General features: G+C 62.1%; 1 protein-coding gene across 3 annotated transcripts; it reads left to right on the plus strand.

The window, feature by feature from the left end:
• Window positions 1-917: 917 nt before the first annotated feature.
• On the plus strand, window positions 918-10,606 carry DOHH (deoxyhypusine hydroxylase). 3 transcript variants are annotated; one of them, XM_043586129.1, is made up of 6 exons: window positions 918-1,294; window positions 1,642-1,732; window positions 4,744-5,082; window positions 7,288-7,364; window positions 8,524-8,764; window positions 9,872-10,606. In XM_043586129.1, the coding sequence occupies exons 3-6, from the start codon at window positions 4,809-4,811 to the stop codon at window positions 10,189-10,191; spliced, it is 912 nt and encodes a 303-aa protein (XP_043442064.1). In that variant the 5' UTR covers window positions 918-1,294; window positions 1,642-1,732; window positions 4,744-4,808; the 3' UTR covers window positions 10,192-10,606. The 3 variants fall into 3 exon arrangements, with proteins under 3 accessions (XP_043442064.1, XP_043442062.1, XP_043442063.1); XM_043586127.1 differs by having other exon boundaries at window positions 1,642-1,702; XM_043586128.1 differs by lacking the exon at window positions 1,642-1,732 and having other exon boundaries at window positions 919-1,294.
• Window positions 10,607-11,275: the final 669 nt, after the last annotated feature.

Genomic DNA, 11,275 nt, shown 5'->3' on the forward strand with positions numbered 1-11,275 from the left:
CAGTAAGATGAGGAAAAAGTGACGGGATTCCGACCCTATTTCAGACCCTGGATGGATAGGCTGGGAAGATAAGAATGGCATCCAGGTACTGGTGAGAAACCTTGCACTTATCCTGGAGAGCGCTCTTGCTCCGAAACTCCATATCCAATCCTTCCTCAACTCCTGTTTACCCTACCTCCAAAATTAATTCAGGGGAGCCTGGTTGGCTCAGCGAGTGTCGTGCACCACTCTTGATCTCGGGGGGTGTGAGTTCAAGCCCCACGTGTGGGTGTAGAAATTACTTAAAATCTCTCTAAAAAAAAAAAAATCATAATAAAAATAAACAAAATTAATCCAGAATCTGAGTACTTCTGGTCTCTTTGCTTCCACCCTCCTAATAACGATTTTCTGCCTACCAGTCCAAAAAAGCCTGTTCAGAATGTCCCTGATTAGAACACTTCTGTGGCTTCTCATTTGTCAGAGTGAAGCCAAGTCCTTCTTCTGTCTGGGCCGCTCTGTCCCCAAACATCCCCACGGCTCCTTCCCGCACTCATATAAGTCATCACCTCGGTCTGTGGCCACGCCCCCTAAGACTTCACACCCCACACGGAGACTTTGCTTGAATACTTTGTTCCCCTTAACACGCGTCACGATCTAACATGTATTTTATTTATTTACTGTCTGTCTCCCTCAGACAAGCAGGCTGGGACGTTTACGAGGTTATGGATTGCAGGCTGTCTTGTCCTCCGCCTCCATTAGCTATTTGTTACGCGAGCGCTGAACAACTTGACCGCGTGGGGGAAAGGACGCGAACCCTCCCCTCCCGAGCTCGCGTCCAGCCCCCTGAAGCCACTGGCCCCGCCCCCAGGACTTGGCCACGCCCCAGGAGCGCCGCGCACGTTCCGTTGCTAGCAGGCCCCGGGCTCCGGCCCGAATCGGCACAAACCATTTCCACTGACCGAAGCGGGTGGGGAGGCCGGAGAGAATCTCTTCCGGGGAAAGAATGAAGGTTGCCCTTGCCCTTCCCTGAGGGATGTCCGTAGACTCCATCCGGTGTTTAAGTGTGAGCTGTGGCCCAGGCGCCGACTCATGCTTCCAGACCTCTCTCCCGCCGCGGAGACTTTGACTGGAACTCCCCCCGAGGGCTGTGTTGGTGCCGTCCGGGCCGGTCACGTGGGCGAGAAGATGGCGGCTCCCGGAGCGCGCTGCGAGCGTCGCGGTTGGTGAGACGCGGGTGGCGGCGGAGGGAGCGGGCGGGCTCGGCGTTCCTTGTCTTCCGGAAGGTCGCTCGGGCGTTCTGGCAGCAGAGAGCGCGGTACGTGGCCGCGGCCTGGCGGGCGGGCACGGGGAGGACGCCGCGGGAGGGGGTCCAGTCTCTGGGATTCGTTGCTTGGGGGGCGGGGGGGGGGGGGGGGTGGGGGAGTCGAGGGGCCTCCTGAGGGGTTTAGAGTCCGGGCGAACTCGTTCCCCGGGTTGCGGGGTCCTTGTCGCCGGAGATCCCTTCGTTGGGGGGAGCCAGGGAGCCGGAGCGTGCTCGGGGTTCCCATATCGGGCGACCCCTTTCTCGAGATTTCTGGGCGATCCAGCGGCGTGAGGGGTCCAGTACTTGGGGACCCGCGTAGACAGATCTTGAAGCATCCAGTTCCTCGGGTTCTCTTCCAGGGGGAGGGAACGTGCGAGCAGCCCCGAGGGAATCCCTTCCTGGAGGAGCGTTGATTACCAGGTATCTTTTTGTTGGGAATTCTTGGTTTAGGTAGGTCGGGGATGGGGGGGCGGAGGGTTGAGGATCCTCGTCTCCTCTCTCTCCATCCCTTACTAATCCATCGTGTCTTCTTCTAAGAGGCTTTCACGGGGGCGAGCGGATTCCCGGATTCCGCCTTGGTTGGGGGCTGACCCCCTCAACCCCGCGCCCACACCCTTGCCCCCGCTTCCCACTGAAAAATGGGCCGAAAGTATGATTTGCGGGCTTCCAGGTGGCTTGGGGCGCCCTCCTGGGCACAGAAGTGGGTTTGGGGCTCCCTGCAGGAATATTTAACAGGAGCTCTGGTTTGTCCAAGGGCCTATTAAGTGCCGGCAATTGTAGGAGGTGCTCTACGAGCATCGCTCCATTGGGTCCATGTGCCCCTTCGACCCATCTGACGAATGATACAGATTTACGCCGGGCATGAAGTGCCTAGTACGATGCCAGGTGCGCAGGAGACGTTCGGTTCATTCAACAACTAAGGATTGGGCACCTCCTGCCATGGTGACCGATCCCGTGCTAGGCCTTGGGGACATAGCAGTGAACAGAACGGTATATATACCTGGGTCCGTCCGCGTGTGCGTGCGGTACAGATTTATCTTTACTTATATATAAAGTCCCGTCTCTGTGGCGCCGACTTTCTAGTAAGAAACAGATGAGTGAAATGTACGGGCCGCCAGGTGCTGTTAGAGGCCGCGGGGAACACTGAAAGCCACGAGGAACAGAAGTGCAGGGCGGTGGAGGGTTTGCGTTGTTAAAGCTGGGTGCTCAGAGGATTCCTGCGTGTACTTTAATATCTGAACAGAGACTGGAAGGAAACCCGGCTCGTGAGCTGCTAATAGTTTTATTCCAAACGAGGAAGCCAAGCCCAGAGACTTTTGCCCCAGTTCAGGTCTTGCCCTGTTTTGCCTTCACGTTCCTCTCCCGTAGCTGGAGCTGCCTTGTTGGCCAGATCTCCCCTCATTCCCAGGCATCTGAGGACGCTGGGGATGATGAGTAGGCCATGAAGGGCCCTCTCCAGGTGTCTTGAGGGCGACCCCGCACGGACTGGGAGGCAGGAGTCCTGGGTCCTGTTTGGTGACCCCAGACAAGTCGCTGCTCGTCTGTGTAGAAGAGAATCCGATCTCATGGCCCCTAAGGCCTTGCCAGCTCCCTGGCTCCTGGTTTCTGTGGTCTCTGGTGGTCCTTATTTCAAGGTGTCCCCTCCTTCCATCGTCATCCACACTCAGGCAGCCACACCTCCCTCATGAAGCCGGGTCAGCCCTGCCGACGCTGCAGGGAACCGGAACCGGAAGGCCACGCAGCACGCCAAGGCTTGCTTTATGAAGCGTCTGCCAGGTCTTGGTTGATCTGGACGGTGGAGAGGGAGCCCCTCCTCCCAGCCCAGCCCCGCCCTGTCATTTCATCTTAGTCCATCCATTCGGCATAACAATTGTGGTTTAGAACTTGACTCTGGAGCCCGGCTACCTGGATGTATAACTCCTTACGCGGTTCGTAAGCGAGTTATTAACGTCTCGGCTTCTGCCCTCTCGCCCGTAAAAGGGTGACAGTCCTAGTGCCTGTCTCATAGTTTTATGGGGAGAATCACAGGAGCTCACGAATGTAGGGGGCTTAGAAGACGTGCCTGCCGGGGCGCCTGGGTGGCTCAGTCGGTTGACCGTCTGACTTCCGCTCAGGTCACGATCTCGCGGTCCGTGGGTTCGAGCCCCGCGTCAGGCTCTGGGCTGATGGCTCGGAGCCTGGAGCCTGTTTCCGATTCTGTGTCTCCCTCTCTCTCTGCCCCTCCCCCGTTCATGCTCTGTCTCTTTCTGTCTCAAAAATAAATAAATGTTAAAAAAAAAAATTAAAAGGAAAAAAAAAGAAGAGGTCCCTGCCACAGAGCAGATGCTCTGTGCACGTCAGCCGCTGTTACGGGGAGGGCTGTTGGTTTCATTGAGGGCCTGCTGTGTGCTGGGGGGTTTAGTGGTGACCAAGATAGACTCGGTCCCTGCCTTCAGAGTTCTGTGACGGGTAAGACCAGCCATAGCAGCTAAACTGGTAAACATCTTACGCGATGTCTAGTAGCGGTAAGTGCTTTGAAGAAACGTAAAACAAGAGAAAGGAACAACAGTGAAGACTGTGACCCGGGAAGGCTTCCCTGAGGAGGTGACATTTGAGGCCCACGAAGTGAGAGCATGAGCATGGGAGGCATCTGGGGAAGAGAACAGGTCCGTGCCAAGGTCCTGGGGCAGGACTGGGCCTGGCCTGTTGGAGGAACAGAGTGAGCGAGGGGGTGGCGGGGGAGAGGAGGGAGGGCTGGCAGGGGTCGAGGGAGGTCATGCAGGGCCTTGGGGACCGTCAGGGGGCTTGGAATCATAAGGTGCCACAGGAGGGGGATACAGGACAGTGGCCTGGTGCAGTTTCCACACCCCGTACTCAGCAGCTTTAAGCAGCAGCAGACTCACACCGTTGCCGGGGGCCAGGCATCTGGGCCTGGTAGCTTCTGGCTCCGACCTCTCGTGAGGTTGCGGTCAGGGCACCCGCTGGGGCCGCCTCGGCTGCAGGAGCTGCTCCCGGCCTCCTGCTCTCACGTGACAGTCGGCCAGAGGCCTCGGTCCCTCGCCCCGCGAACCTCTCCATGGCTGGCTTCCCCCGGCGCGGGCAAGGAGGACGCCGCAGCGTCTCTCATGACCTGCCCTCAGGGGTCCCGTTGTTCAGCCCTTCCGGTGTGAGAGGGGCCGCATGGAGTGGGGATCGCCGGGGGCCGTGTTGGCCACCCACCACCGCGGTCCCTCCGGCTACGGCGTGGAGCGCAGACCGGCAGAAGTCCTTGCCGGTACAGAGGCGAGAGGCCCAGAGAGGGAAGGTGACTTACGGAAGGCCGCCCAGCAAGTAGACAGGGCCGGACCCTGGCTTTCAACCCAGACGTCCAGGCTGGTCGGCTGGTGGGAATCCACCCCACCCGGGCCCTAACTCTTAAGTGAACAAGTTCACGGATGGGCGGAAGATGCCTCTCACCTGGGCTCTCGGTTTTCCGCACGTAGGTTCTTGTGCCCCACGGCCCCCAGCTTCGGCCCCCGGCGGGGCTGCGGAGGAAGGCGGCGGCGCCATGGTGACCGAGCAGGAGGTGGAGGCGGTGGGGCGCACGCTGGTGGACCCCCAGCAGCCCTTGCAGGCCCGCTTCAGGGCGCTCTTCACCCTTCGCGGGCTCGGCGGCCCGGGCGCCATCACCTGGATCAGCCGGGCCTTCGGCGACGAGTCCGCCCTGCTCAAGCACGAGCTGGCCTACTGCCTGGGCCAGATGCAGGACTCCCGGGCCATCCCCGTGCTCCTGGACGTGCTGTGTGACACCCGCCAGGAGCCCATGGTGCGCCACGAGGCCGGTGAGTGGCCAGGGCGAGGGCGCCTGGCCTTCACCCGCCTGCTGTCCCTCCTGCCTCGGTGCCCCCCCCCCCCAGCTGCCCCCCCGTGTGATCTAGCAGAACTCTGCACGCTGGGTCCGCGAAGGGTGGGTAAAGCCTCCAGCCCACCCCCACCCCGGGCCGGACAGACTCCGTCACCGGACTCAACTGTGCCACGGTGCGTAAAGCCGCCATAAACTAGCATCCCCGGAGGGGCGTGGCCACGTGCAGGTGGACCCCGATGGACGCTGAGGTTTGAAGTTCGCGTCGTTTTCACGTGGGGAAATATCGTCCTCTTGATTTGCAGGTTGTTTATTTTGAGAGAGACAGAGAGAGCGCGAGCAGGGGAGGGGCAGAGAGAGAGGGAGAATCCCAAGCAGGCTCCACACTCGGCACAGAGCCCGACACTGGGCTGGATCCCACAAACTGTGAAAACCTGACCTGAGTCGACGTCTGGAGCTGGAGGCTTAACCTAAGCCTGAGCCACCCCGGTGTCCCTCGTCCCTTTGATTTTAAAGAAAGCGATTCTGGGCGCCTGGGTGGCTCAGGCAGTTAAGCATCAGACTTCAGCTCAGGTCGCGATCTCACAGTTCGTGACTTCAAGCCCCGCATCGGGCTGTCTGCTCTCTGTGTAGAGCCCACTTCAGATCCTCTGTCTCCCTCTCTCCCTGCCCCTCCCCTGCTTGCACGTGCATGCTCTCTCTCTCAAAAATAAAAACGTTTAACAAAAAAAAATTTTTTTTTTGAGGAAGACATTTAAAAACATAAAAACCATCCTCTGCTGATACAAAACCAGGTGGTGAGCTCGCCAGCCTGTGATGTCTGTTTCATGTGTTCGTTTTAGTCACTGGGCCAGTGTTTATTGAGCACCTGCTATGTACCAGGCCCTCTTATCTCCAGGGCACCAGGAAACAGGAGGAACGAATAAAATCCTCGGCAAGACTGTGCTGCTGAGGCCTTGCCTCTATAACCAGCGAGCTCATTTGTGGATGGGCACAGGGCGGCTGTTTCCATTTTACTCTTTTAGGTATTTTTAGTGTTCCCCGAAGTGGTCTCTACTTAATGCTGAGCTGTCCCCACCCCCACGCTGCCCCTGGTGACGCTCGATGTGCCAGTCGCTATTTCAGTTGGAGCTCTCCTTAACCAAGAGTGCTCTACTCCAAACCTCACCTTTCCCATAAGTCCCGCTATTTTGAGTGCATGGGAGTGCGGGACACCTCGTCGTGTTATGGAAGTGCTAAGGAGGCAATGACGCAGGGAGTAGGATGGGGGTGCCAGGGGTGTTGCCCTTTTTAATCAGTGGACAGAGATCTGAGTGAAGGAAGGCAGTTATCTGGAGAAAAGTGCTTCAGGCACAGGATACAGCCCGAGCAAAGGTCCTGGGGCAGTACCCAGCCTGTTCCTTGGGAGAGTGGCACGGAGGTCCCTGTGGCCGGAGCAGACTGAGCAAGAGGGAGGACAGGAAAGGGGACAGGGCAGGTTGTGCGGGGCCTTGGGGGCCAAAGGGAGGACTTTAGGTTTTTGCCCTGAAGGGCTGCGGGCAGAGGAGGACGCCCTGACTTGGATTCAGGTCCATTGGGGTGTTCTCGCTGGGGGGCAGCATCACACTCTACCAGCCTGCCAAGCGGAGGAGGAGTTGAGTGGGAGCGAGTGTTTGCCGGCCTTGGGTCTCTTCCCACTCAGGGCTTGTGCAGACCCACGGAGACGGTCAGCCTCCTCCAGCCCTGCCTGGGTCCGCTGGCCTTCCTCCCTCGCTTCGCCGCCTAGATCCCCCTCCTCCAGGCTCACCCCCACGAACTCTCCTCGCCCGGGTGTCCTTGGAGCTCCATGTTACCCAGTGTCCCCAGGCTGTAATGTCATGCTCACCTGTGTCTCCCCATCTAGAGCATGAGCGAGGGGGTGGGGGGGCCGGGGCGAGGTGCACTGGCCCAGGGATCGGGAGAGGTCTCAGCCCAGCTCCAGCCAAGTCCAAATTCAGGGGAAGGGATGCCGACTGAGACCACTTGGGGGCTGTGCCCGCTCCGCTCCAGTCCACGGGGCCAGGGTGGGTCACAAGATACATACAGAGCTGTAGGGAGGACGGAGCACAAAGGAGGTGGTGTCGCTGGTGTCGCCCCCCCCCCGCATCTGGGGCCTTTCCTACTTTCCTGACCAACAGTGAACGGTGTCCATGGTTCTTCTTCTCAGGGGAGGCCCTGGGGGCCATCGGGAACCCGGAAGTTCTGGAGGTCCTGAAACAGTACTCCACCGACCCCGTCATCGAGGTAACTAACACCTGACCCCTCCCGCTCCTGCCTAGACCAGCCTCACCAGGGTTTGCCTGCCAGGGCGACCTCTTGGCCGGGACAAGATCAGAGGGCGGCGGCCAGGGTGGCTGCGGGCTCCTGATTGCCCCCTGCCCGGCTGACGCGCCGCGCCTTTCCCGCCCTTCCAGTCCCTCCGCCAGGACCCCTCCGAGCCCACCCGCTTCTGTCCGCCCCACGGTCCGTCCCCCCCGCCTGCCTTTCTTCCTTCTTCAGGGAGCGACCTTACTGAGATTGTTCACACCATAAAATTCACCGTCTGAAAGTGTGCACTTCAGTGGTTTTTAGAACATCCACAGAGGTGTGCGACCATCATCTCTCATTCCAGAACATTCCCTCACCCCAAAAGGAGCCCCGCCCCATCAGTAGTCACTCCCCTGCCCCCCAACCCTTGTCAGTGTCTCATCTACTTCCTGTGTCCATGGATGAGCCTGTTCTGGACGTTCATCTGTGGACGTGCGCGTGCGCGGTGGGCCACGTTTTGTTCATCTGCTGAGGGACGTTTGGGCCGTTCTCGCTTTTTGGCTGCATGAGCCGTGTTGCCGCGGACACGCGTGTGCAGGTTTCTGTGTGGTCGTGTGTGTTCCTCACTTGGTGCTTCTGTTGTCTGCTTCCCGTACCTCTCCCTCAGCGTCCTCTGGGTACCGGGGGGTGAAAGGACCTATTTCGGGCCAGAAGCACTCACGTGTTCCGATGACCTTTAGGACAGAATCCCAAACGCCTGCTGCAGCTCGCGGGCCTTGACAAGTCCGGCCTGACCACCTGGGGGCGCACCTCTGCCCACCCAGCCTGCTTGCTCTTCCCTGACGTGTCCCACAGGGTCCTGCCTCAGGGCCTTTGCACTGGCCATTCCACCCACCTCACTCTTTCACTCGGTTCTGGCCTCAGCTCCACTCTGATGCCACCTCCTCATTGAGTCTCCTGGCCTTCTGTCCTCCTCGTCACTCCCTGATCGCATAAAGCCCGTGCTGGCCTATGTCCAATCTAGAACGATCAGTTAACTTCTGCGTCTGTTGCCTCCGGCCTCTGTTAAATCTGGAGCCCCTGAGGTTGGGGAAGGGGCGCCTTCACGTCCACTGTCGTGTCCTCAGTGGCCACCTGTGCACCCCTGTCCCCGCAGGTGGCCGAGACGTGCCAACTGGCTGTCAGGCGGCTGGAGTGGCTGCAGCAGCACAGCGGGGAGCCCGCGGTGGCAGGGCCCTACCTCTCGGTGGACCCGGCCCCTCCCGCTGAGGAGCGCGACGTGGGGCGGCTGCGGGAGATGCTGCTGGACGAAGGCCAGCCACTCTTTGACCGGTACCGCGCCATGTTCGCCCTGCGCGACGCCGGCGGCGAGGAGGCTGCCCTTGCGCTGGCGGAGGGTGAGTCGGGGCCCGGGGAGGGGGGTGGGGGTCATGGTCAGTGCCCCTCAGTCAGGCTCAGCGGCTGCAGCTGTGACACGGAGCCAGCGTGGCCCAGGGAATGTGCGTCCCGGCCCGGCCCCCGGCGCTTCCCCACGCGAGAACTCATCCTCCGTGGTGGGCGGGCACCCTGACTTCCGGCTCTCCGAGGGAGAAGCCGCGGCCGAGAAAGGCCGAGGTGGTCGCCCGAGGAGACGGCGGCTGGCGAGCGGCAGAGTCGCGATCCGATCCGCGGCGGTGTGGCTCCAGGACCCTGAACCCCTTTCTCTCTCCCCTCCCGGCTCTGCAGGCCTCTCCCCGGGCGGTCCCTGGTCCCCCGTGGCCCGATGCCCGGGACGTGCCCCCTGAGGATTTAGAGCCCTCGCAGCCCTCCCATGACTTCCTGTCTGGCAAGGAGACGCCTGGTCATCGCTGTGACCCTGCGTCAGGGGCGGGAGACCCGGCGATGCCGGGCGGGAGCCCAGAGCGGCTGGTGCTGCTTGAGAACGGGGGCCGCACAGTCAGGCAGGTGGCCTTGGGCCCTGGCTCGGCCTCGAGGGCGTCTGGTCTTGGGCAGTCGCCACCCGTCTCCCGGCTGTGGTTTCCCCATCAGTGTGAAGCATGATGACCTGTGTGTGGAGTGGGGTCAGGGTGCCCGTGACTGTCCCCTTATTAAACGCTGCAGCGTGTGCGGACGTGCGTACAGGCTCGCCGGTAGCCCTTGACCCCGCCGTCAAGCACAGAATCCAGAGGCAGGGAGAGGCGGGAGTCAGCGGGCCGGGACCCTGGGCCCGGGAAGCCCCCTCCTGCCCGGTCCGCCTTCCTCCTGCCGGAGGAAGCCCGCAGGGAGCCCACCGCCAGGCTGTGCCCTCCGGCCGCTCCTGCCCCCGTGGCCCCACGTCGCTCCCCCTGAGCAGCACTGACCACCTCGAGACGGGGAACCCCCTTTCCCGGTCCTCTCTGCCCTCGGGTGCTCAGCCCTGGGTCCCGCAGTGCGGGCCTGCGGGCCTGCGGGCGGGCGGGGGCGTGGTCACTGGCCTGCCGCGATGGTGCCGCCCAGCCAGTGACCACGCCCCCGCCCGCCCGCAGGCCTGCGCTGTGGCGGCGCCCTCTTCCGCCACGAGATCGGCTACGTCCTGGGCCAGCTGCAGCACGAGGCGGCCGTGCCCCAGCTGGCGGCGACCCTGGCCCGGCCAACCGAGAGCCCCATGGTGCGGCACGAGTGCGCGGAGGCCCTGGGAGCCATCGCCCGGCCCGCCTGCCTGGCCGCCCTGCGGGCCCACGCGGCCGACCCCGAGCGCGTGGTGCGGGAGAGCTGCGAGGTGGCCCTGGACATGTACGACTACGAGACGGGGCCGGCCTTCCAGTACGCGGACGGGCTGGAGCAGCTGCGCACGGCGCCCGCCTAGAGCCGCCGGCCCGCAGCCTCCCTCCCCTGCGGGGCCCTGGGACTCCACACCGCGGCTGCGTATAAACCGAGCTCGTGTGGGTGGGATCGAGCTGCCGGTCCCCCTGGGGCCAGGCTGAGGCGTCCCGTGTCCCCCACTCAGGGGCCTCGCGCGGGGCGGCGGCACCCAGATTTCCGGTCGGGGTGGGATGTCGCGTGGAGCCAGCATCTGAGGGTGCCGGCCGGGGCTGTGGGGTTGCCTTGGCCCAGCTTCTCGAGGAACCGGGGGTGCCGGAAAAGGCGCTATGGGCAGACCCAGCCGCCTTGGGCCTGGGCCGGGGCCCCTGACTCCCCAGCCTGGGACTAGGCAGGGAGGGGAGAGACGAGCCCCCCCCCCCCCCCCGGGTCCAAATGCACTATTAAATTATTTTTGCCAAGCCGTGACTCTGCAAATACGTCAGGGGGGGGGTCTGCAGGGCTGCAGTCGGGGAACCTCTAAAGGGGGGGAGGGGGGGCGGGGTTTGAAGAGCTCAGCTCTGAAATCTGCCCCACCCCAGGCGCTCCGGGGTCATCTCCGTCCCCGGGGGTAAAGTCAGCCCAGCCGGCCCTCCAGCCTGGCCTCCCCCAGACCCTCATTCTCACCCAGCCCCTGGCGGAGGCAGAGGGGAAGGGGTTTGGGGGCCTGGCTGGGAGCCCGGGCTACGGGTTCTCATCACAGCCCCCCTCCCATTCTCCGTGTGCGGCCTTGAACCACCTGTTTTATGGCGACGAGCCGGCTGTAACAGCAGAGCCCAATCTCACGTGGGACACTGTCCACATTCCCGCCGCTGACCTGACCCTCGGTCACCAGCAGCCCTGACACGGGGGGCCGATTTTACACCCCGACGTCTGCTGCTGCCAGTGCATTTCACACCAGATGTGTGGGGCTTCCTGCAGTTTAGTTCTGGCGCTGACGACCCGAATTAGCGCGGGCCCTGCGGGTTCCCGCTTCGGGGCTCCCGCCACCCCTCCCCACACGGAATGATCTGCTAGGGCAGCCCACAGAACCCAGGAAGGCACTTCTCCCGCCCGTTCCTCCTGAAGGGCACCCAGCAGCTTCCTCCCCA

Source organism: Prionailurus bengalensis, chromosome A2 (genome assembly GCF_016509475.1).
Source record: "Prionailurus bengalensis isolate Pbe53 chromosome A2, Fcat_Pben_1.1_paternal_pri, whole genome shotgun sequence".
NCBI classification, from domain to species: Eukaryota; Metazoa; Chordata; class Mammalia; order Carnivora; family Felidae; genus Prionailurus; species Prionailurus bengalensis.

Bases quoted from the DNA above. Each gene is read 5' to 3' on its own strand.
- DOHH (XM_043586129.1), top strand. From the start codon at position 4,809: ATGGTGACCGAGCAGGAGGTGGAGGCGGTGGGGCGCACGCTGGTGGAC. The intron at 7,365-8,523 runs GTAACTAACACC...CTGTCCCCGCAG, and splicing joins CCACCGACCCCGTCATCGAG to GTGGCCGAGACGTGCCAACT. The intron at 8,765-9,871 runs GTGAGTCGGGGC...GCCCGCCCGCAG, and splicing joins TGCCCTTGCGCTGGCGGAGG to GCCTGCGCTGTGGCGGCGCC.